General features: G+C 35.9%; 1 protein-coding gene across 1 annotated transcript in view; it reads right to left on the minus strand.

Annotated features, from left to right (window-relative positions):
• The window catches only part of TOX (thymocyte selection associated high mobility group box), a gene marked incomplete at its 5' end in the record, with an annotated part of 219790 nt that overhangs the window by 66275 nt on the left and 129486 nt on the right, over window positions 1-24029 (minus strand). The window contains one exon of the mRNA XM_084283136.1: window positions 23487-23729. Coding sequence (XP_084139262.1) covers window positions 23487-23729 — 243 coding nt within the window. The remainder of the gene's footprint in view (window positions 1-23486; window positions 23730-24029) is intronic.

The following is a 24029-nucleotide window of genomic DNA, read 5'->3' on the forward strand; positions in this document are numbered from 1 at the left end:
AAAACCTTCACAAAAATATCTTTATATATGGGGAAAAAATCAATGGTAGAATAGGCAACAATCTTGCTCACTGCAAAAATAACTCCTGTCAACCAAGACAAAAAATAAGAACTTGTTCTTGTGCAAAAAGTAAACTTCAAGTATGGAATGAGGTTGAAAAGTCTTCAGTTAAACTGAAAGGAAGCAAAAGAAGGTGAAATACCTCCCCATCCTCATACCCTATAAAGACTGTGTTCTGAAACTTTTAATAAAGCTAAATCAAAAAAGGACTACACCACATGCATAATCTGTGTTGCACCTTTCTGTGGTATAGGAAAATATTACCACCAGAAGAAGATCTAAACCAAAGAACTCCAGGACTAATGAAATGTAACTGATTTCCCCAGACGTAAGGTACTGTTTATTTCCTCTAGCAGACATAAGCATTAAAAGTTACACAAAAACATACTCCAAAACAACATCTCCTGGAATCAGGATTGAGTCTCACACCAGCATTGTGGGGAAGATTTTGGACAGCCTACCAGCCACCTGCAGAGCTCCACTGCAGGCCATCACTCTACGCTTCTCCTTCATGAAGCAGTGTCATGGCACATTTGATCCTTGGGTCTCTCCCTGGGCATTTTGAGTACCATGTGCTCCTTTCTGCTTCTCCTATTAACCTGTAGCCCCTCTCCTTGAATCAAAAAGACAACCATGAGGATTTTGGTTACTTTGACCTAGTCAAGCACTCCTCTTGGCTGGGGCTTCCCTTGATACCACATACAGTCTAGGGAAAGGAGGGATGGCCTGTGAGCAGAAGTGAGCAAGTGTATGCCAAGACATAATACAGATCTGATGATTGTGAGTGCACAGAGAGGGATTGACTCCCACTTGCTCTACTGTGGGTGGGAAGTGGCACCCACGGCCATTTTGGCAGTGATGGGAAGCAGAACTGGGATGGGCAGCTGCTAATGCAGGTGCACCTGCTTGTTTCTCTTACAGTTTAGGTAACATGCTCTGTTTGCACTCTTCTTAGGTGCTAGAATGGCTCTATTGTATTTTGAGGGGTTTATAATTTAAAAAGCCTTGATGCTGACCTGAACTCTGGGACATGTAGAAAGCACAATTCCTAAACCTGGGCAAAGACTTGTGCAATTTTATATCCCATTCTCTACAGAGGAGAAAATTCTGCGCCGTTAGCACAGATACTTAACAGCACCTCCTCCAAGTGGAATATACACCTGCAATGGTTGGATGATAAAAGACATTTATCTCAATCTGCTCTGGAAAAACTGACAATGAATGAAGATGAGAAATCCTCGATTAAGACCTGGGAAGCAGAAACTGACACAAATTTATGAGCATCTTTACAGTATCTGTATTGTTTGTTTGCCCCCCCCCCCCCCCCATTTTTTTTTTTTCCTACTCAGATAGATACAATGAAAATAATCCTTCAACTCCAAGTCTGCAGTGAGGGAGAATACAAAAGCAGAATAGTTTCCGCTTTCTCAAACAAAACAAAACAGGCATAAGGTTAACAAAAAGTATTAAATACACAATGATAAAATTAAACCAGATTATTTATCTGTACAAGGGTTTCATAATACAGGATTTGTAAATACAAAAGACTTTTTACATCCTGTATTTTTAATCCCACCACTATTTTACTTCAGATTCCAAACACTTAATAAGCCCTGGTAATGCAGATAAACATCTTTTCCCATTTCAGACAGAGAAACTGAGGCATATACAGAAATTCCTCCAGCAAATGTAAAAACCAAGATGAGAGCACTTCCACGCACAATGAAGGTCCTGTTCAAAGACCATCAGAGGCACTGCACGCCTTTCCAGATATTTTATTCATAACCTAGAAAGACCCAGCAGTAGCTTCCTCTCTCAGTCACTACATCCTTCATCTGATCATTTATTTCATCAGTCACTTTAATCTGTTGCAGTTTTTGACTGCAACCCTGTCGGAAAAACTATGTGGATTTCCTGAAAATATTATGGAAGCAAGTGGATTTCTCTGAGGGATCCTTCACTAGGTCACCAAAGACATCATATCCCCATCTTGTACTTAGTGCAGTAGGCAGTAAGGTTAAAGATGGAGATACACATCTGTTCTGAAAACATCTTAATATGAATTTTCAACTGAAAGCAGCTTTTCAGATTGCATACACTTGAAAACCTAAAGTTTCAAGGATGGGAAACCAAGCATGAAAGACCTCATATACCCCTTCATATGAGCACTAAAATGCTCTTCATCAGTGTTTTCTGTCTTTAAATGGAAAGGACAGATTTTCACTTGATCCTCTCTATTAGCACCCAAGGAATCACATCTCCTCTCAGATATGTACATATGGTATTGTTGAATGTGAAGTTCATCTGAAGGCAGAATTCAGTTCTATCATTAAACTCATAAATTCATGTTCGATTCTAATACTCTCAAACTCTGCATGCATATGAGCAAGTACAAATTAATGCTATGATTTACATTTCCTAGTATCTGGATGTCCGTGTAACTACCAAAACTGTCACCTGTAATTGTTCAGGAAACTTAAGAGATTAAGACAGATAATAGTTACACGTGTGCACAAGATACGCACACAACATAAACAGATTGATACTAAGCTGAAATGTGAGAATCCAATCCTATTTGAAGAAGAAGAAGAAGAAGAAGAGGAAGAAGAAGAAGAAGAAGAAGAAGAAGAAGAAGAAGAAGAAGAAGAAGAAGAAGAAGAAGAAGAAGAAGAAGAAGAAGAAGAAGGACAAGAAGAAGAAGAAGGACAAGAACAAGAAAATATCTCAATAAGTAAACGTGTATTAGGCTTAAGCTATCAATTACTGCTTTCTGTGTTTTGGCATAGCTGCATTCAAAATTTGCAATGGGTAGGTTTTCTGTCCCTCTGCTTCTAACCATTATGTCAGTTTTTAACCTATACGCTCAACCAGGCATGAGATTTTGTTTACACATTTTTATCTACCATATGTCTCTTTCTGATGGCTAAATTACATCTAGACTTTTTAGCCAATTGCTAAAATATTTTAAAGGACTTGGCATAAGCTTAAATAGTAATTGAGAAGTTAATAGGAAAAAAAAGTTGTCTGACTAAAACTGGAGGTTTTGTAGTATATACATTGCAGGAAATATGCATCAAACTCATCTTTCAAGGATTCCTCACTTACTAGTAAGAATACTAAAAATGTATTAACTATGAAAGAGCACTCCCTGCTTCTCTGATCACTGCCCAGAATTTCCCAATGTTTTCTGGTTAATAATCTAGTTTTGCAGCATTTCTCGGCATGCCTGTGCAAAGTGAAAAGAATATTACAAGGTGGTTTTCTTGGCTATGACATTCTCAACAGACTATAAGCATTTATCAATGGAAAAAAACAGTGACTTGCCTTCCACTCTAATCACCATGCATTACATCCCAGAAAACAGCAAAAATAACATTTTTAATGCAATTTCTAAAACTGATTTCTAAAATTTGATTTATGAAGCAGCTCAACAAAATAAAACATGTTCACTTGTGATGAGTTTGACTGTATTTAGATTACTTATTATATAAAGATCATTATCCTTGATATAAAACTGTCACATATTAAAAAAGACCCTACATGCAGATAAAGGTTCCCTGGAGACTGTCTCAAACCCACACAATATTCCAGAGCTCTGTATATCATCTTTGGGTCTTTTGAGTTAACTGAAAGACATACAGAAGCACGTGTAACCAGACAGCTTGTTATTGACTTTGTTTCTGAGGAGGCTTATGTACATTATTTATTCAGGCAGTTGTAAGAAATAGAGTGCTCTTATGCAACATGCTCCACATTTGACAGATTCACATAAAAGTATGCAGTGGCTATGTCAGTGCATTTGGTCAAATCACACCCTGCTTTTATTATATTCATGCAGAAATGCATTAGACATGTTTCTCTGATAAAACAAGTTCTTTTGGAAGAGAGCCACAATGAAAGCAACACAACAGTTTTGTGAAGATGCTACTGCAAGGCTCTCACACAAATATATATGTTGAGTCCTTTTTTGGTGCTATGCATGCCTGGGCATTTTGTAAAATAAGACTTCTCTACTGCTTTAATTTTACTCACTGCTTTACAGAAACTGAGGCTTTGCAACACTGGTTAGTTCCTCCTTCAATAATGCTTGGTGATGTGCAACAACAGACAGGATTGACTCTATGTTCTCCAGCTGGCACAGCTGTACATTTTCATAAATTAAATTAATCTAATTCCTTATATAATGTAGCTGTGAGCAAGAATTGCAGACCTGGAACTCTACCTTTTTCTACAAAGCATGAATAAAGATTACTTCTTAGGTGGGTGTGTGCACATTCTTGTTTTATTAGATCAGTCTCAGAAAAGAAAGATTGCACCATGGATGCCATGATTATTTTTAATGCACTATCAAAACCTAGCAAAATTACTGGCTTTCTGAGGTTACTAATTTATCACATTTTTAACCTAACTATATCGCCCTAGATTTACTCTCTTTTTAAATCAACATAAGTGATGTGTCCTAAGAAGAATGTGGAGAATCTTACTTTTTAATAAAATTTAAGCCTCTACTTGTCCATCTAGAATACTCAAATATGCCACTGCTGCTGGTCTAGAGGAAACAACAGCACAAACCCAAATTCTGAAACACTTGCCATTCCTTTGAGATATTCTGTAGGCCTGCAATTCCTTTTTCTAAACTGCTAAGAATTTCAGATGTCTGTATAATTTTATGATTTTCACACAAAAATATCCATAAATTATACCCTCCAGAGGATACAGAATGCTGGAACGGAATACAGTAAGCAGTATTGTTACTAAATCATTGGGATCATAAGTGGAAAAGAAACAAACATCTGTTTTTTCTATATGTGTGAATGGAAAGAATGGAACATAGTAAAGGAGTGTGAAAATATCTCCTCAAGAAGCAGTATTATTAATCCACCAGCTTCAATTGAACAGTCTCTTCATAACACCTTAATACTAATAAGAAAATAAATTATCTGTTTAAATGGAACATTTAGTCTGCATTCAATACAGCCTTGTCATGTTGACACCAGTAAGTTAATAAACAAGTGGGTATTAAATTAGAATACAGGAATAAAATGTAAAACTATTTGAATCATCTGAGGGGAAAATACATATTTTCAGCCATCATTTTAAATCGTTAAAAACCTATTAGACAGTAAGATCATAGTAAACATACAACTTCAATATGCTCTAATTCTTTGCAATTTATGAGATTTAAGCAAATATCAGTGAGAGTTTTAATTTGGATCTCCCAACAGCTAGACAGGATTATTGTGAGTGTAATAGTTTTATGTTCAAGTGGGATTCTGCTGTATTAAACTCTTTGTTAAACAAATCAGTCAAGCTTTCTCTCTGGAATTTTAATTTGCACCTTTGTAGAAGATGAGCAGTGTTTCACATTTAATGTTTGATTATCAGCACGTACTTTAAAGAGACAAGATCTTACCTCTTAATCTGAGTTTTCTTTCATTTTCACTTGAGCGGAATTACATTTTCGTCCAAAAAGGTTATTATTGCCTTTAGTAATGTATCTCCTTGAGAGTTTTATTTGCAGTAAAAATGTTCTGTAAAAACATTGCCATGTTGTACACTTAACTAAAATCTGTTTTCTGTTAGGCTGCCAATGTTTGTAATCATTTCAACTGCAATAGCCACATCCTTTACCCAGCAGTAGTCAATAGCAGTGCTCTGAGCAGCATCGCTAGAATCAGTCTGGATACAGAAATACACATCTAAAACTTCTGTGATAAAGCAGCTCACTGCAAGACTATTCAACTTTTTTTGATGCTACCAGTCTGTCTCATTGTGATTCTTTCCTCCAGGTAGGTAGCACTTAAATGAGTCATCTCACTTTTTTTTTTTTTTTTTTTTTTTTTTTTTTTTTAATATATATATAGATTTCCTTCTTACTGTATTTCTAGTCCAGAATTTGACTCCTAAACTCCCACTCCTAAACCAAAAAGGACATTTCCATTCTCCTGGCTCCCTGGCCATTCCCGTGAATTACCACTCCCAGACCCTCCTGTGACCTGCACACACACAACCTTGTTGGCTTCATCAGAAAATGCAACATCAGCTCCAGGTTGCACCGAGGACTCAGCACTCATAAGCAGATTAGGATATACTGATTTCCTGTGCAGAAACAGAGTTACAGTTGCTTCTCACCCAGGTCTTCATATGAGAGTCAATGGAACTATTTTCATGAGTAAAGTCAAGTCTGAAGTCTTTAAAAGACCTTTATTAAGTTGTGCAAAAACAATTATGTCACTATCTTAAGTCTCATAAAAATGACTAAAAGACTATAAACTAATAATAATTAATCTTTTGTGCGGCTTTATGAGCTACAAAAGCCAGGAATTAAGTTTTTGCCCTAAATAACGTGGAGTATGAGCCAAAGCTTTGTTTTTATTATATCCAGATGAATGTTCTGGATGTTCTGGAATGGGCAGGTCTCTTACTCTTTTGATATATTTGTCTCATGTCCTGACCAGACACTCCTAAATCTCAGAAAAATATTGCCAATAAAAGATTAATCACAACTGGTGTATTCACACACACAAACAAACACACGCACAGAGTTTTGTTGTTCTGGCATTTTCCAGTAAAAAACTCTTCCAAAAATGCCCATCCAATTCTGGCTGCTGTTGAATGCCTGGAGAATGTCAGTGAAATTAAACATCCCCTCACTGTTGGATGGAAGCCTACAATGAACACATTTTTAGCATAGAAGCAAGCAGACAATGAATGCTAGGTATGAATGTGCAACCAGTGCTGACCTTCTCTGAAACACAGTTACCTTATCATATGGAAAGAGAGAAGGCAAGTTTATTTTGCTCAAGATGAACCCATGAGATAATTCCCAGTATTTCCTTTTATTCACCACATACTAGCTAACTGTGTCAAACTTTCTTTCAAAGGTAAAATTTAAGTCCTAGCTAATGTCACTCTTAATTAGATATGAATAATGACATACCTTACATAAGATTTTATTCCTGACTTCAAAAGGAGCTACCTGGGTTTGTTTGGTGTCTTTACTTTGAAGAAAATGTCTTTTATTACTTATTTTAGTACAACACATTAAAATCAAATATCTCCTGTAGCAAAACGATTCAAGTCCCTGGAACTCAAATAATTTTCTAATAAAAAATGCATGAGACAAATAAATGCACTTTATGTTCCACAAGAAAAGGCAGTTTCAACAGGCTAATGCTCAGAGAAAATTCATTTTATCAACCAGCCATTTCATTCTTTGGTGCTGTTACAAGCTCCTTGCAGTTGCTAAGCAACCATAATTCATAGTACCTTTTAATGGATACTCTGCTACTGCTGAGAACATTAAGGTGAAGAGAATAAATGCCTTGGGTGAATCTTGAAATCTTTCATTATGCATGTCATTCTATTTCTGTAATGCTATAATGCTGAAATGTTTCTGTGGCAGGAAACTGAGTTGTAGTAATTGCATATTCCACTCATATATGTTTTGTAAGCAGAGCAGCACGTACTTGTCTAAAATGAGCTATTTCTAACATGATTGAAATTGGACTTTTCTACTTCTAAAGGTAGTAAATAAATCTAAGGGAAAGAAAAAAAAAAAAAGAATGAGTCTGGAGTAAAATGTCTTGAAATTTTCAGCAGGAATGACAAAATCCTATGGCATAAATTGAAAGTAATCAAACAGGCTTGATTGTAATGCACAGTGGTATGGGAATATATGGTACACTATTGAAAATGCAAAAACAAAACAAAACAAAACAACAACAAAAAAATAAAGAAACCATATATCCTGTGAAACTTGCATCTCTTTAAAACAGATGACATTCAAAGACAGATACATGTACGCTAGATCAGGCATCCCTCTCTGTATTATTAAAACACACCTCAGGTTTCAGCTGAATGCAAATGATGAATATTACACACATTTCTCACATTGTTGTTTAGGGCCTTTACTCCTCTTGAGAAATACCTCCTCATACAAGCCATGGGTACACTGGTATGAATATGATTATACAATTAGGTTTATATTTTGAAAATAAATTGAAAAGACATTATAAGGTAAGATGAAGTGCCCAGATACTTTCAGTGATGAATAGCACTACAAAAACTTTGGATGGATTTGTTTCTATGGGTTCAACCTGCATTTCTAATCCTGATTATTTCTCTTTCACACCAATGTATACCATGTCATGCACTCATAAGCAGCAGCTATAATCAGAAAAGATCTGAATTATTTTTTCCCTGTTTGGAACATTAGATTGAGTTTTGTATTTTATTTGTTTTGGAAAAAAAATATAATTACCCTTTGGGAGAAACCTTTTAACTTCACTTCCCTCGTTACCTGTCTGGCCTTGTTATTGGAAATACTAAGGGATTATCAATATTTTCAGTTCTCTTCCTCAGCCATTTACCCCCCTACCAGTGGCTAGTGACCTCAAACTCATCTTGACTTTTCATAGGTAGTAAACCTGCATGATTTTGGGTGGACCAGTCAGAGATGTTGGAAGGAAGGGACAGAGCCAAACCTTTTGCTTATCTTACCCAATTGTTGTTGAATGGTGCTTTGAAATTACCTTTGCTAGTCTGCATTTATTTTTATTTTATTTTTTTATGAATGCCACATTTCTGAATATTTTGAAAAATGTTTCTTTCATCATATTGAATGAAGATGGAAGATCATTTTCTCTGAATAACCTTTCAAAAACTGTTTCTCAGACCAGTGATTTGCAGGAAAAAGAGGGGGAAGATGTTGCATGTATGTACACAGATGAAAAGAAGAAGCTGATGCAGGATAGAGTTAAAGACATCACATCAAGCTACTCTAAAGTAATTGTTCTTGTTGAACAATATAAGGGGTAACCAACACAAGGGGTAATAACAGGAAAAGTAAGAAAGAGTCAAGAGGTTTCAAATCAGAGATGATGCAAAGTTAAAATAAATGCATAAATAAGTCAAGCCAAATTTTTTTTTTCCATTTCTCTTCTTCTCAAGTATTCATACATCTCCACTTCCCACTAAAAGAAAGCATACTTGACTTTTCTTTCCCCTCTTTGAAAGCATACTTGACTTTTCTTTCCTCCTATTTTCTTCTCCTTCCCTCTTTAATATTTCTTTTGTTTACTACTAGTGACAGGAAACAAGAATGTATGTTTTCTAACCACCATCTAAAAAACTGATTATTTTGCAGTTAGGAAAATGTTGCCTCCTCTCAAATCAAAAAATATCCACCAAAGTAAAAGGGTGAGACAAAAGAGCAGTGGTTTAGTTGTCTGATTTTCAGAGACTGTTTCACCCTTGTAAATGTAATTTGCTCATGCAAATCACTCATTCCCTTTGCTCAAAACATTTGCTATGCGTTGTTTCATTAGTGGATTCTGCATGCACCTGAAGAATGCCTCAAAAATTGTCTCTACTAATGATTCTCCTTGTTCTTTTCTGCTGCTCAGAGGATTGTGATACCACTATTTCCAGCACTATTTACATCCCAGTGAGTCTAAGAAGACAGAATACTGAATCCCTTCTGAATGTTCATATTCTCGTTTTCAGGCTAACAAAACTATGGAAACAAATAGTCGATTTCCAAATGGAAATTTGAAATTTCAGTCTCCAGAATAAATATTTTGTTAGATTTCTCAAAATCAATTGATTACACCTACAGAAAGGCAGGGACAAATCCAAGGGTGTGTATCATCTTAAAATTAGAATAATGTCTTGGGTACAGCAATATGGTGAATGCTAAATATCTTTCAAAAGCCAAATTACTTTTCCTTGAAACATTTACTTGTGAATCAGAGACATGCTTACAGTTGATCAAATCTACAATTTCTAAGATTAAGAAAATTTATGCTCTTTTAGTTAATTCCACATTTTCTCTGGTGCAAACTTGGTTTTGTCAATGCATAGCAGTACAACGATAAAAACTAATATAATAAAATAATGCAAAATTAATATTATAAGCTTCATTGTGAAGTAAGAAAGAGGATACTTAATATCATTTATCAAAGTAGGAAGAGAACAGCAAACTGAGACCTAACCACTGGAAGGTCACAGCCAATAACATTTCTGCAAATAGAAATGGGTTTCAGAAGCATCAAATGCAAATTACTGTTTGCTAGAGAATTTTAATAGAGTTCTACGTCACATTATAAAATGTTTAATTGTAACCCCATTTTAATAACACCATCTGATTAAATGAAAAGACGCCTTGCTGATCGCAATTACAATCTGTCAAACTGCATATTTATTTACAGTTTGGTTTCCTAAAACCATAAGATAAAAAAAGGAAACTCTATTCAGCTTGTCAGCAAACTATAATTATTGTGTATCCTTCTGTCAGTTTCTGCATAAAACTTTTGGTTCTAAAATGGATCTAATTATAACTACATCAACATTTTTATAAATACTTGCTTTCCCTTCTTTCCCTCCCTCCCTCATCAGTGAATTCTTTGTTGCAAACTAAGGAGGAAAACTTCTTCTAAGTCAGTCACACATTTGTTTCTCTACTTTATCTGTTTTATCCTAAGTTATTGTTAGAATACAGAAGACTCTATCCAATGTAAATGTTATTTATGGTTCTGCACCTTCCTAGCACTGCACTCAAGCAAAGCCACTGGATTAGGACTCTATTGTTTTTTTTTTCTGCTTTAACATTATTGTCTTGAATATCAGCAAAGAAACTCTTTCCAAGTATATCATTTAGCTCATCTTCTGCAAAGTCTATTTATTGTAATTTATAACCTTTCACAGGAAATAGTTTGCCAGACAAACAAGAAATGAGTCCAAATGTCTGAACTCCAGTGTATGTATCAACTAGTTATAGAAATTACATCTCAAAGAAAGGCCTGTTAAATCATCCAGCCCATCTTCCAGCCATTGCAGGATTTTTCCATACATATATGTTCCAGTGCTTTAACGCTACCTGCAGACTATTTGGATGACATTACAGGGCTTTTTCCTTAACCTTCACCCATTGCTTATTTTTATCCCATTACTTGCAGTGACATTCCTTAAGTATCATAAACATCTATTGCTTCAGACTAACTTTCTAAGTAATGGATGGTGATAAATAAATATCATACTGAAAATATGCACATAAACAATTTCATAAAATAGCACACTATAGCTGAACCTTCAAGAAGAGTTATTTTCTCACTGTAGGTTACGGGCTAATGCGATCTGGATAATGATTACATGCTAATAAGATTTGGGAAAAGCTGATTATTTTTCTACTGTTTCTTAAATGGTCAAGTCAGCTGTGAACCAAAACAGTCTGAGTTAATATGCATCCTCTTGATTATTTATTTCCTAGCTGTTCCATCAACATCTATTACCTATCATTCATTCTTAGATAAATATACATTTTATAAATACATATATAAACACCTGAAAAAAAAAAAAAAAGACAGTTGAAAAGAGTAAATGGTCTGTGTTAACCTCCATTGACTACTAGGTTTTAAGTATACAGTGAAGTAGGTGAAATTTTAAGGTTGAGGAAGTGTACCCAGAGTTTGCCTGAGGAACCTGTGCCATTTCCATTAGAGGAATTCTCTAAAAAATAAGACAAACATCTGTCAGAAATGACAAACATACAGAGTATTCTACTTATGGGCAGATGGCCTTTTAAAGTCCTCCGTTGGACTAGATTAAGGAGAGAACCTCAAGTTCCTGCTGCACTAATTTCTGTTATTTGGTGAGTAACACAGCATTAACTCTGCTGTGAGCCAAGATCCACAAGGTCAGGTTACACGTGCAACTTTTCCCTCTAGTACGGCTTTCCAGTATGTCTTTAATTATACGATAATCAAAATATAAATTGTTCTAAAACAACACACTATTTTTCCTCTTCAGCCTTGCTACAACTTGCACTACTTTTTAAAATGTTACACACAGAAAATAAGTTTAGAATCATGAAGGCAGAGACAACCACTGACAACCACTGACAACCAATTACAACAACAGACCTATAATATGATGTAATCTAAAGTCTGAATTTTCCCAATTAATATATAAAAAAGGAAGTGTCTGCTTTAGGACTACCTCTGTCTCTGCTGAAACTCTGGGAAAGCCCCTGCTAGAGGCGGACAGGATCAATGCTGTACAAGAGCACTTCTGAAAATCACACTGAGATTTTCAACCACTAAAGGAGCAATTCAGAGGCAGAAGCCACGAACGACAATGCCAGCCACAATTAAAATTACATAGGCCAGGCCCCAGGCTGTGAGCTTTCCTTGCATGCGTTTTCTCCTTGTTGCACTTGTGAAAGCTGATGGCAAGTGAGAAGAAACACGTGTACTCTGCAACTGGCCTGTAAGGCACGGGATTGGGAGTCCGGGGCCTTGGAGCATCAAACTGTGGTAAAACAGATGCTTCATTTCTCCCCAGAGGTCACTGTGTTTCAAGGGCAAGTGAAACCACCTTTGTATGTTTTCCATGGCCCTTAAATAAGGCTGTAGTATCACTTTCAGGTTGTGTGATAGCTTAAAGGTCTCAGCTATCATTTTATGCAGACACTATAATTACTTCATATTACATGTGTAACACACGGCTGCTAACTCCTTTCTTTATTATACTTGAGGACTTTTGTTAGTTCTAATATTGAAAGTTGTCTCTCACCACATTACCGCCCACCTTTGTGTTACTGATAATCACAGATGAAATCAGCTCCTGCTAATACTTTCATTATTATGGGACCCATAAGGTAGTCATCTTCTTTCCCTCCCTTAAGATTTGTCTCTTTCAGCCTTTTTCAGCATGGGACTCTGCTTTATTTGTACATTGTGCATTGCATTTTGCTTGTTTTTTAATAAAGAAAATGTTGTTCTATTTTACAGTATCATACCTGACAGATATCAGGGGTTAATACCGCAAATACCTATTTGTACCATTATTAGTACGTTACCTTCTTAGCTAATTACCAACTACAAAGCACTTCAAGATGCAAGAAAGGCCCTACAAAAGAATGAAGTGCTGCTAGCATTTAAAATGCTGTGGTTTATCTGTCCTGGGGGGGAAAAAAAAAAAAAAAAAAATTTGCCAGTGGTTATTTTACACTGTGTACTTTCTGTTGGGCAACTTAAGCTACACTTAATATCCAGATCAGCACTAAGCCTATTGCACTAAACACTTTCTTTGCTACTTCATAAGAAAGAAGAGTTCAGTAAAATTCATTAAACTGGGATCCCACGCTTGAGTATTAGGGCATATGTAGGAAACTGAAGCTTAGTTACTGAGTTAATCTCTGAAATTCTTTATGTGTGAATGAAAGTAATCTTAAAGTATATTAGAAGGAAGTCCCATCTCTGAATAAAAGAAGAGTTGCATTCTCATCAAGGGCCTGATCCTGTAAATCCTCCATGCACAGGGCTTTTTTGCTAAAGGACCAAAGCATCTAATTTTAAACATTTTTTCAGTTAAGATAACTTTTGTAAGGATGAGGTAAAGGTACCTGTACTCCATTATCACCACTGGTAGACAAGTAGAATTCTGAAGATGGGATATAGTGTAGCTTCCTCTGGTCATCTATTAGGTATGCCATATCTCACCCTAGCAACTAGGCTACTTCCTTTGTTAACTCAAATAGCAAAGGTACGTACCTATTGTTAAAGTTACTAACTCTCAGGCACTGCAACATCACCCATAACCCAGAGATTTAGTAAAATCTTTCTGTAATGCAACCATTGATTAAATCTGTATTACGGGAATTTGGCAGTAGTTTCAGTCCCTCTTTATCATACAATGTGGATACACATTTGGGGGTCAGGGGCCATGTTGCAGATGTTATATCCTGTCTTTTACATTTCCTTTCCAGCAGAGGGCTTCAGTGGTTAACAGTGTGACACATACATACACACACACACATATATATGCTCATACATATGTATATACATGCATATATGTATATTTATATATGTACCCTGAGAACTACAGTCCTTACCATCTCCAAGTCAGGGCAGGTGCATAGAGAGCCATGTCACTACTTGTAACATCTCCACCATTGCATGCAACAAGAGACCAAGGAAGGACTCATCTTTCTCTGTATGTTGGTTCAAAGAGTAATGTTGCATACACTCCAATCATATGCAATAAACTGGAATGTCTTTGTTACCCTGAAAGGATTAATTTTTGAGGCTTTTGTAATTGAAAGATATGCACAAGCATGTCTTAGAGATGTTCCAATCTCCATAAGGCTTATTGATGCCCTCACATACTTTAAGTCCTTTTTTTGCAACTGTATTCATCAATGAAATGCACAGAAAATGAATTAAGAACATTCATTTTCATATCTTTACTGTCTGATTTAAAACGTGCCACGAATGCAGTTCAAAACAGGTTTGTGACTGAGGCTACATAGATGAGAGCCTCAGTTGTCTGCATTTGACTGAAATACAGGATTACTCCAGCAGTGGAGGTTAAAGGTTTACATGCTGTCCCTAGAGAATCTCTACATAAGAAAGGGCATTTATATAGTGTATCTGTACTGATTTTGTGTTATTGAAGGAGGAAACAAATAGACACCAAGCTAAAACGAACCTTTTTGTTACTGAGATGACCGGGGAGGAATAGAGATCCTTACACTTTAAACATTTCATAGTTGCCTTGAGAAAGAACAGGAATAAAAATAAGAAATGTTATATTTTATTTTTTGTTTTCTCCAAATCTCAAAACACTGACAAGCAGAAACCTTTCCTCCTGAAGTATTATACTTGTTGCTGCAAAAAGTCCTAACAGTGCTCATGGAATCATAAAACTGCTTGGGTCAGAAGGGACCTTAAAGATCACCCAGTTCCAACCCCCCTGCCATAGGCAGGGATGCCACCCACCCAACCAGGTTTCCCAGGGCCCCATCCAACACCTCCAGGGATGGGGCATTTGCCCAGCTTCTCTGGGCAAATCATGTTGATGGAAAACTGAAATAATGACACTTAAGAGTACTGCAAAACCATCAAAACAGTTGAGAAACAGTGTGATATATTAGTTGAACTTCTTATATTTGTTCAAATCTGAAAAATTAAGAAAAACAAAAATATGATCTTTTTTTTTTCAAAGTAAATTAAAAAAAAAAAAAAAAGCTAAATACTTATGAGTCTATGAATTTATGCTCCATTTTAACAGGTAACACCAGCACTAAGCTCTGGGCTGCTGTTGCCCCAGCCTTCAGCACAGTCATGCAGCACAAGTGAACTTCCAGCATGCAAATGGCAGACCAAGTTAAAACACTGAAAGCCATACTGAGTTTCAGCCATAAAACACATCTTCCTACTTCCTGAACAAGGTAACAAGATGGGCTGAGATGATGAACACCGTACAAATACGTGCCGGGTGTGCAGTCTTCTCAACTGCTTCAGAGTTTCAAGCAATGCAAATATATCCATTTAAATAACGAAAACAGGTGGAAGGAGAGGCTGTTCCACCTGATGCACAAAACTCTCCTTTTAATCTGCACTGTGGGCTTCTTCCTTTTTGTCTTCACAGAAGCACCTTCTCAGTTTTTGAGAAAGACATTTCATTTCTATTCCATCTATATGCCTTAAGATCACAAACTTTTTTTTTTTTTTTTTTTTTTTTTTCCAAAGACCGAGTCTTCAGAAACATTTCATTATCTTGCTGTTCTCGACAACTACATGCGATGTTAAAAGCAGCAGATTAAAGTCAACAATCTCTGCTGCTGGAACCCCTGAATTTCTGACATTTTCTGAGAGTTATGTTTTCTCTATTTGCATACTCTATTATCTGTTTTGTTTGACAGTTGCAGCTATGATGCTGCTTATGCATTAATCACTCCTGTGAGTACTTCACAAGTCAGGTGCTATATAATCTACCACCCGCAACTGAAGGCTTTCTCTCTGCACCACATTCATCGCATCTTAGCTTGTGCCTATGCCATGGGACCTGGTTAAAGAAACGAGTAATGCTGCTATATGAATGTAGTTTTGCGTTTGTATGTAGCAAATAAAATCCTATTTAGACAATGGGTAACTGCCATGAAAGAAGTTCACCAAAGTTCTACAGAAGGCAGTTTTCAAAATAAAAATATCCCACCTTGTTATTTCTTGTTGAAATTACACTGAAATTGTTTCCCTACTTAATTTGTGAAATGCATGAGCTGCATGGAGTCTCAACAACCATACTCAAATAAGCAGAATGCTGTACTTCTGAACTGAGAGTATATCAACAGCTTGAGGAGCAATTTTAAAAATGAGATTTGGAATTATTAGAAAAAAAAAAAAGAAAGAAAGAAAGAAAGAAAGAAAGAAAGAAAGAAAGAAAGAAAGAAAGAAAGAAAGAAAGAAAGGAAGGAAGGAAGGAAGGAAGGAAGGAAGGAAGGAAGGAAGGAAGGAAGGAAGGAAGGAAGGAAGGAAGGAAGGAAGGAAGGAAGGAAGGAAGGAAGAAAGAAAGAAAGAAAGAAAGAAAGAAAGAAAGAAAGAAAGAAAGAAAAAGAAAAAGAAAGAGAGAAAAAGAAAAAGAAAGAAAGAAAAGAAAGAAAGAAAGAAAGAAAGAAAAAGAAAGAAAGAAAGAAAGAAAGAAAGAAAGAAAGAAAGAAAGAAAGAAAGAAAGAAAGAAAGAAAGAAAGAAAGAAAGAAAGAAAGAAAGAAAGAAGCAAAGACAGACAGATAGACAGACAGACTGCTGGTCATTTGTGTACTTTTTATTTTTTTCCTGCAGTAATGAGAAAATGTTTATCTGATCTATCTTTAATGTAAGTTCTTAGTATTTACAGAAAGAAAGGAGCTTTTCCAGGTACTTTAAGATCAGAAGAAAGAAAGAAAAAAAAGCTTATGAAAAACACTAGACACAAAAATTCTCACAGCAATTCTAGCCCCGGTTGACCTCAAGAAGGCGGAGTCCATTGGTAGCCTGCAACCACAGAGTGGTTGTTACCAGTATGCTGAGTTTCCACTGGGAACTCAGACAACTGCAGAGGTGCTACCAGCTGGGGTGATACCCATGGCATCCCCTCTAACGTGCGCGTATGTCCTTATGTCTACTGTCCCCAGGGGATGGCATGATCCACAAGAAAGTTTTGATGCCATGGCTGCAGCTGGAGGGTCATTGGAACATTCCCAGCTCTATCACATCTTTTTGAGAGATACCTCATCTTGATTTCAATCCTCAGTTACAGAGAACCTACCACCTCCCACAGTATATTATCTTAATGGTAAAGCTCTATCACTGTTAAAAATGTATGCCTTGTTTCCAGTCTGATTTTATACAGCTGTAATTTGTAGATACGAGGTTTGTTTGTTTGTTTGTTTGTTTGTTTTAGCACAGTGAATAGTCTTCTGATAGGTGATATGCAGTATGCAGGTATTTACCTGCTGATCAAGTTACATCTCAATCAGCTCCTCTACATATCTGTTGCCTTACTGATGACAAAACATACACCAGACATCAAACATCAAACATAAGGAATGATAAACATGATGTCCCTGTACAGAATAAATTATCACAATTCCAGTGAAGACAATAAAGTCATACCAACTGACATAAGCTGAAGATTTGGTTGTATGTCCCTACAGTTAGACTGCTTAACAAACCATGCACTAACTACTGCAACCTTTTGTCGAACAAGGCTAATTTCAGTGAGAAAATCCAGCTTCTAAATTATGTTTAAATAAAAAAAAATAATAATAAATAAAAAAGGAAAAGAAGATATCCTATCAAGCAATAAAAAGTTGCTTGACAAGAGAAAAAAAAAAAAACAAATACTTTTACACAAGGTATTCCATGACCTTAGCTTTATGATTTCATGGTTCTGATGGCAATAATTCACTGCAATAAAATGTGGTGTAGCAGCAGGTCTGTGTAGCATAACAGTAAATTTTGATGTAAACTGAAGACCAGAGCCTGGTAATGAGGCACAAATGTGAAGTATTCACCAGAGACTAAAACTATCTCCTACCACTAGCATGCAATACAAGCTAAAAAAAAAAATATCCAAGCATGATGCAGATCTCAACACTTAGGTTAGAAGAAGGGACAAATACATTGTTTTGTTATGAAAGTTATTCATTTTGTTCATCAGCAACAAAAATTTTCTGTTTGACTCAGTAGTTTGCACTAGTGCTTAAAGGTGACAAAAAAATCAACCATATAGGTCAGCCTCAAGATGAGTCATGAATACTGAATTTAAACTAAAATGTATGAAGCTGTAAAAACAAAATCTCTTAAACACATACCAGCTACAACAACAACAACCTCCTGTATTGGATTTCTTAGCAACTCTACTATGAATAAGAAATACTAGCTTCATTCCACCTGAGATAAAAACTGAAAAAAAAAAAAATAGTAGCTGTCTGCTTTTCTTTTGTGTTCTATAGTGCCACATTTTGTTTAAGATATTACTCTCTCATGGCTTGCATATCTAAAAAATATAATTCATGAAAAAGTATAATGTAATTGTTTGGGCTTTGATGAATTGGGGCATAATGTTAAATAATTATTCATTGCCTTTATTCTTCTGTCACAGTGTAAAAAAAAAGCTCTTTATTGCTTTTTTTTTTTTTTTTTTTTTTGTATACAAGGACATGGGCCTTTGTGACATGCATTTTATTTTAAACTAATGCTTCTATTATTCCACATCTGAATAATTATAGCTGACATCACCTACTCTTTGGTGTCCTAGAAGATCTTTAGCTCTAGTCCACTATTACATATTTTATGCATTACATGAAATAAAATACCTCAAGATTTTGAAAATATTTATTTTAAAAACAGCAATGAAATTGTCTGTAATCACATTTTATGCTCTGCTTTGAAACCAGCATTATTCAATATGCCAGTGGTCTTTTCCATAAGAGCAACATATTAGAAATTCATGCTGCTCTAATATATCTGAATTCATTGATGTACTGCACTCCCTATAGACCTAAAGAAACATTTTTACTTCAGTTTCGTATGTCCTGCACATTACCTACTGATGTGGTTGTTGTCAAAACAGTTGTACAGTAGCCTTTGAATTCAAAGTGTGCCTTGACTGTATACCAAAAATGACAATAAACCTAAGTATATACATTATACTGGCTTTTGTTGCCAGCACAAGTAAAGCATTTGGGAAATAAATCCCCTGATTTTATTGCCTTTTAACATCTTTTCCACTTTAAAGTTCAAACCCAGAAATGTAAAGCATTCCAAGAAATTGAAATTGCTTTTATTTCTTTCTTGCAAATTTTCTACACTATAACATCATGAGCAACATCTTTAAAAAGATTAGCACAAAGGTCATAAATGAAAGCATTCCAAAAATAGTTTTGTTTGTTCATTTGTTTGTTTATTTGTGTTTTTTTTTTTTTTCTTCTTTTTTTCTTCCCTGTATATGAAAACAACACTGATTTCATCCCTGGCTTCTTAAGGAAAAAAAAAGCAACCATTTACAGGATATACTAAAGAAGCTGAAATGTCTATAATTTTGTTGATAAAAAGAACACACAGTAAAATTCGTTCTGTGCAAGACATCCAGAAGCATTTTTACAGATAAAGGTACGTTCTCATAAGGATAGCATACACATGCATTTATTTGTAATTGTTGAAAAGGTATTTCTTGTAGTTCTTGGAATATTTCAGGAAAATTCATGTAGAGAAGTACTGGTCAGTCAAGACCCAACTGAACCTAACCTACATGGGACTACCTTCAAGTGCAGTATGTTGATAAGGGACCATTATTCCACTGTATAAAAAACAAACATGCCTACAGAGCTATCAAGACATTTTCATTAAACAGCTATAGCCATATCTGATTGAATACACTTAAGAGTCAAGAATAGAAGTCAGGTCCATTTTGAAGAAGGACTTTAAAGACCTCCCACATGTAGACCATCACGCTAAGGCTGGACCATGGTGCCATACTCATATTCTGCATGAATTTTGCAGACTTCTCTGCCCCCAGTAGTCAATACAAATATCAGATATAACAAGCACCTAACGAAATCTGTATGTGACAGCATAGTGTAAATGAGCATGTGTGTGTATGTATGTATATGCCAGTATGTCACCTAAGAGGAAAACAAGAATAAATAAACATATAAACTAATATATGAACTGACAGCAAAATACTAAGAAAGTGAAATTGTAGCAACTTTTTATTTTATTTTAAAGTACTGGGGATGCAATAGGAACTTCAATCAATCTAAAAAACTTCAAAGAAGGTTAATTCCGAATTTAAGTGTCAGACAGTAAATGGCAATGGGAAATTTTCATCTCCCAGCATTGTAAAATTTTTCAGAAAGAATTCCCACAGTGTAAAAAATCTGTAAGAAGCTGATCCCTAATAAGAATTCACTGAGCCAGGAGTGGGTTCTTATTGTGTGTGTTTAAGCACTTCCACAGAGGAGAATGCTTACAGAGCTTGGGGTAAATCCTGCAATCCTTACTCAAAGGGATTTCATTTGAAGCTTGGAGGGAGTGCTGTACAGTATGAAACCAGGGGAGTTTTGAAGGATTTTTAGGAGGGCTAAATCCTCAATTTTCAATCTCTCCAAAATAATGGAAATCCTCATCTGAAAACACCTGGTATTTGAGATGAAAGAGAAATGCTACAATGTACAAATTATTTTCCTACTTTGTTTTTTGAGCTCACTGTGCTTCCTTTCTCCCATTTGGCTAGCATTAATTAATGCTTTGTCTATAAAAAAAGCAACTGAAAACCACTCATTGGTTGTAACAGTGACAAAAAGGTAGGCATCATTTCTGAAATACCAACAAGAGCTAAAAACTGGCTAAAAGGAAAGACGTTGAAATTAAAAATATAAAAAGGAACAAATTCAATCAGATGCACATTGCACTGCAGCTGAGTTTGTTCCAGTATAAGTAAAATTTGCTGAAGATGTGAAATTAATTGGGGATGGAGAACAGCCAACAGATTAATTTCTAAGAATAATTTTTTCTAAAAATACTCATTAGTGCCCTGAAAAATGAAGCAAGATATATGGTTTTCAAATACTCTTAAGTGATAGCTGATATACTAGAAATTATACGAAACCAAGGGTTTAGATAGATTGGAGAAACTTATATATTATTTTATATGTGAGGCAATATAAACATGATTTAGGCAAATACTTGTTAAGTGGATCAGAGCTAGGCAAGATAGTAAAAAGGAAACTTAGAGATGAGTAATAGCAGGAGAAAAGAGTCATACTAAAGAAGAAATGTAAAGGTTCTGGATTATAAAGAATGCTAAACCTACAAAATCTTGTCTTTATTAAACAATGGAAGGCCAAAACGATGATGTAACCATTTTATTCACTGAAGCAGGCGTTGAATTCACTGAAGTATTAACTTAAATTATCTCCCTCACGTTAATTCTTCTCGTTATAAAATTCACATCAGAGGAACCATACTGCAAAACAGAGCTGTACAAAATTGTGGTGTTAACATCCTACCAGTTGTACTAATGCGAGATGTAGCTTAGTCCCCTTGACAGACAAGACAGCTTGAGCTAAAACTATTGCTAGTTAACAGTCTCTCTTACGTGTAAAGGGCATGCAAGATAGGGATAACAGTGGAGTTAGCCTATGATGCTTCAAGGATCATGTTTTATTTATTGACCGAATTCTGAGAAATGACTATTTAAATTTAGTGCATATTTCCCTGAGTTCTGATTTTCATTTTTTCTGACCTACACTAAGTCCCAATAGCAAAATTGTCTAGTTGTATTATGCTTTATTTATTTATTTATTTATTTATTTATTTGCCCTTGATGCAATAATTTACTGTGATGATCTACAAACTCTCAACGCCCTTTGTTCAGAGCCTGTTGTGAGAGGTTAATGTGGAACATCAGAGCTTAAAAGAATGCATAGTTTTCAGCCATAACCGTGGCTCAAAAGAGGTCAATCCAATAAAATACTGCTTGTCTTGACTGGAATGTCATGAGATCCTCTTACTTTGTCAGGTCCTTTCATAGTTATGATCCTGAGAACCCTGCATACGATTTATCTCATGTTCTTTAATGTATGCTATCAGTTTTGTAGAAATGCAAGTAAAATTCAAAACATTTCCATGAAGAATAATTATATTTCTGCATTAAAATCTTCCTCTCCCCTACCTCCTATTATTGAACATAACCCTGGGGTCAGATTCTGACCTCAAACACAAAGCATGCAACATCCTTGTAAATCAATAGAAAGTAAACAGCATTAAGTAGCACTAAGAAGCCAAGACTAGCCCCCTGCAGTACAGCTTGTTGGACATCCTCAGAGGGAATGCAGAGCTCCTTGAAATCAAGGAAGCTTTATTTTAATTAAGTTGCAATCAAGCCCTGTGACAAGGCAGATTTTTTTATGTAAACTAACTGTTTTCCTGCCAGCTCACATCCTCAGTTCCTTGTCCACCACAGCTTTCCCAGCTTGTCCCTGGGACTGTTAGTCTGAGGGTCTAATGGAGAGCTGAGCTCAGATCTCTCAGTTCCCAAACATCTACGTTCTGCTCCACATACTGTCAGATCTCATGCAGGTTCACAGGCCTGCTTTATTATTATTTTTTTAGGCAACATAGTGAGGAGTTAGCAAGATAGAAGGTGTAACAGTCTCAGTGTCTACACATAGAGCCTCCCAGATGGGACAAAGCTCCCTAAGCTCCTGATTCTCCTGGAGAGAAGCCCAGACAATTCAAAGAGCAAATCCTTAACTTTGTGTATCTAGATCTGCAGTTCCATCTAGCATAATGCCTGAAGACATGTCAGCCCCACATAAGATCAGGCCCCATATTCTTCCATGGGATTTTTCACTCTTTGGTTTAGAATTCTATGTCAACATGAAATAACAGCCTCCTCTGTAGAAAGATCTTGTCTGGAGCTGGGATGCAGGACGTATACTAATTATTTGTAGAGCCCACTTGAAAATGTAACATGTAAAGTAGCTCTGCAGTTGTTGCAAGCAATTTAACATTCAAAGAAGTGATTTATAATATCAGGCTTCCCAAGATTACGACCATAATGACTATCTGACAGATTTTATAAGCAAATCGTCCAGTCATTTCAATTGGATTCTGGCTGGCTAAGGACTGGGAACTGTAAAAAGGCTATAAGATTTGGCCTAGAATCAGAAATAACATTTGCTGTTTTCCAAACGTGTGGTAAACAAGAAAGAAGATATTAAATTTTTGTACATCTCTCAGTACATGCAAATTAGAATGGAAAGAGCCTCATAAGAAAAAATACAGAACAACAGCCATCTGGATCCAAATCCTGCTCCAATGAAATCAAAGCATTGGGCCTGCTTTTGTCATTATTTACATCCTTGTAAGGCAGGGTAATATCAAGGCAGTGGGTATCATCCTGGCTTTGATGAATTCATCTGTAAAACCCCACTGCCTCCAGTGAGAGATATATTTCAGAGTCAGTAATGATGTAAAAACCAGAGCCAGACCACCTTACTCCATGACTTCAGTGGTGCAGGACATGGCCCCAGGTCTATATATCCACATTTTTACAACTTACAGCAGTACAGAAGGGAAAGACTAAAAATGCTTACCACAGAGAGGGAATTGGAAAGCAGTGTCCCATCTTGGCTGAGCATGTTGGAAACTGTAATTTCGGGTAGATCCATGTTTTGTGGGTGGAATGGAAGGAGGCCGTTGTGGTTCATTGGATGACACAGAGAGTGGTATCCAGACTCCATCTCATTCAAGTGTACCAGTGAGTGGTCAGGCAATGACGGAGGAGTTATAGGAGGTATGTTGAAATCTTCACTTTCAAGACTTGGGCCAGGGAAAGACTGAAAAACAAATATAGAAAATGCTATGAAAGTCATCTGAATACTGAATAGGAATAATAAAAGTCACACAAAACAAACAAAAAGTGCCCAACTCACATACTTCTAAGCAGGAACTTCAATTTTACAAAGAGAATATTTTAAACACCCGTATATTATAACAGTGGAGTTTCACCATTATGTATGGAAGAAAAATTGCCTCTAAGGCATAAAAATCTCTGATACTTTCACAGCTTCCATTAGAAAGAGATTTTTTAAAAAGAAGCTGAATTCAAGCAGATTTCAAGGGTCCTATTAAAATTT

The sequence above is a fragment of the Netta rufina genome, assembly GCF_964035555.1.
Source record: "Netta rufina genome assembly, chromosome: 2".
NCBI lineage: Eukaryota > Metazoa > Chordata > Aves > Anseriformes > Anatidae > Netta > Netta rufina.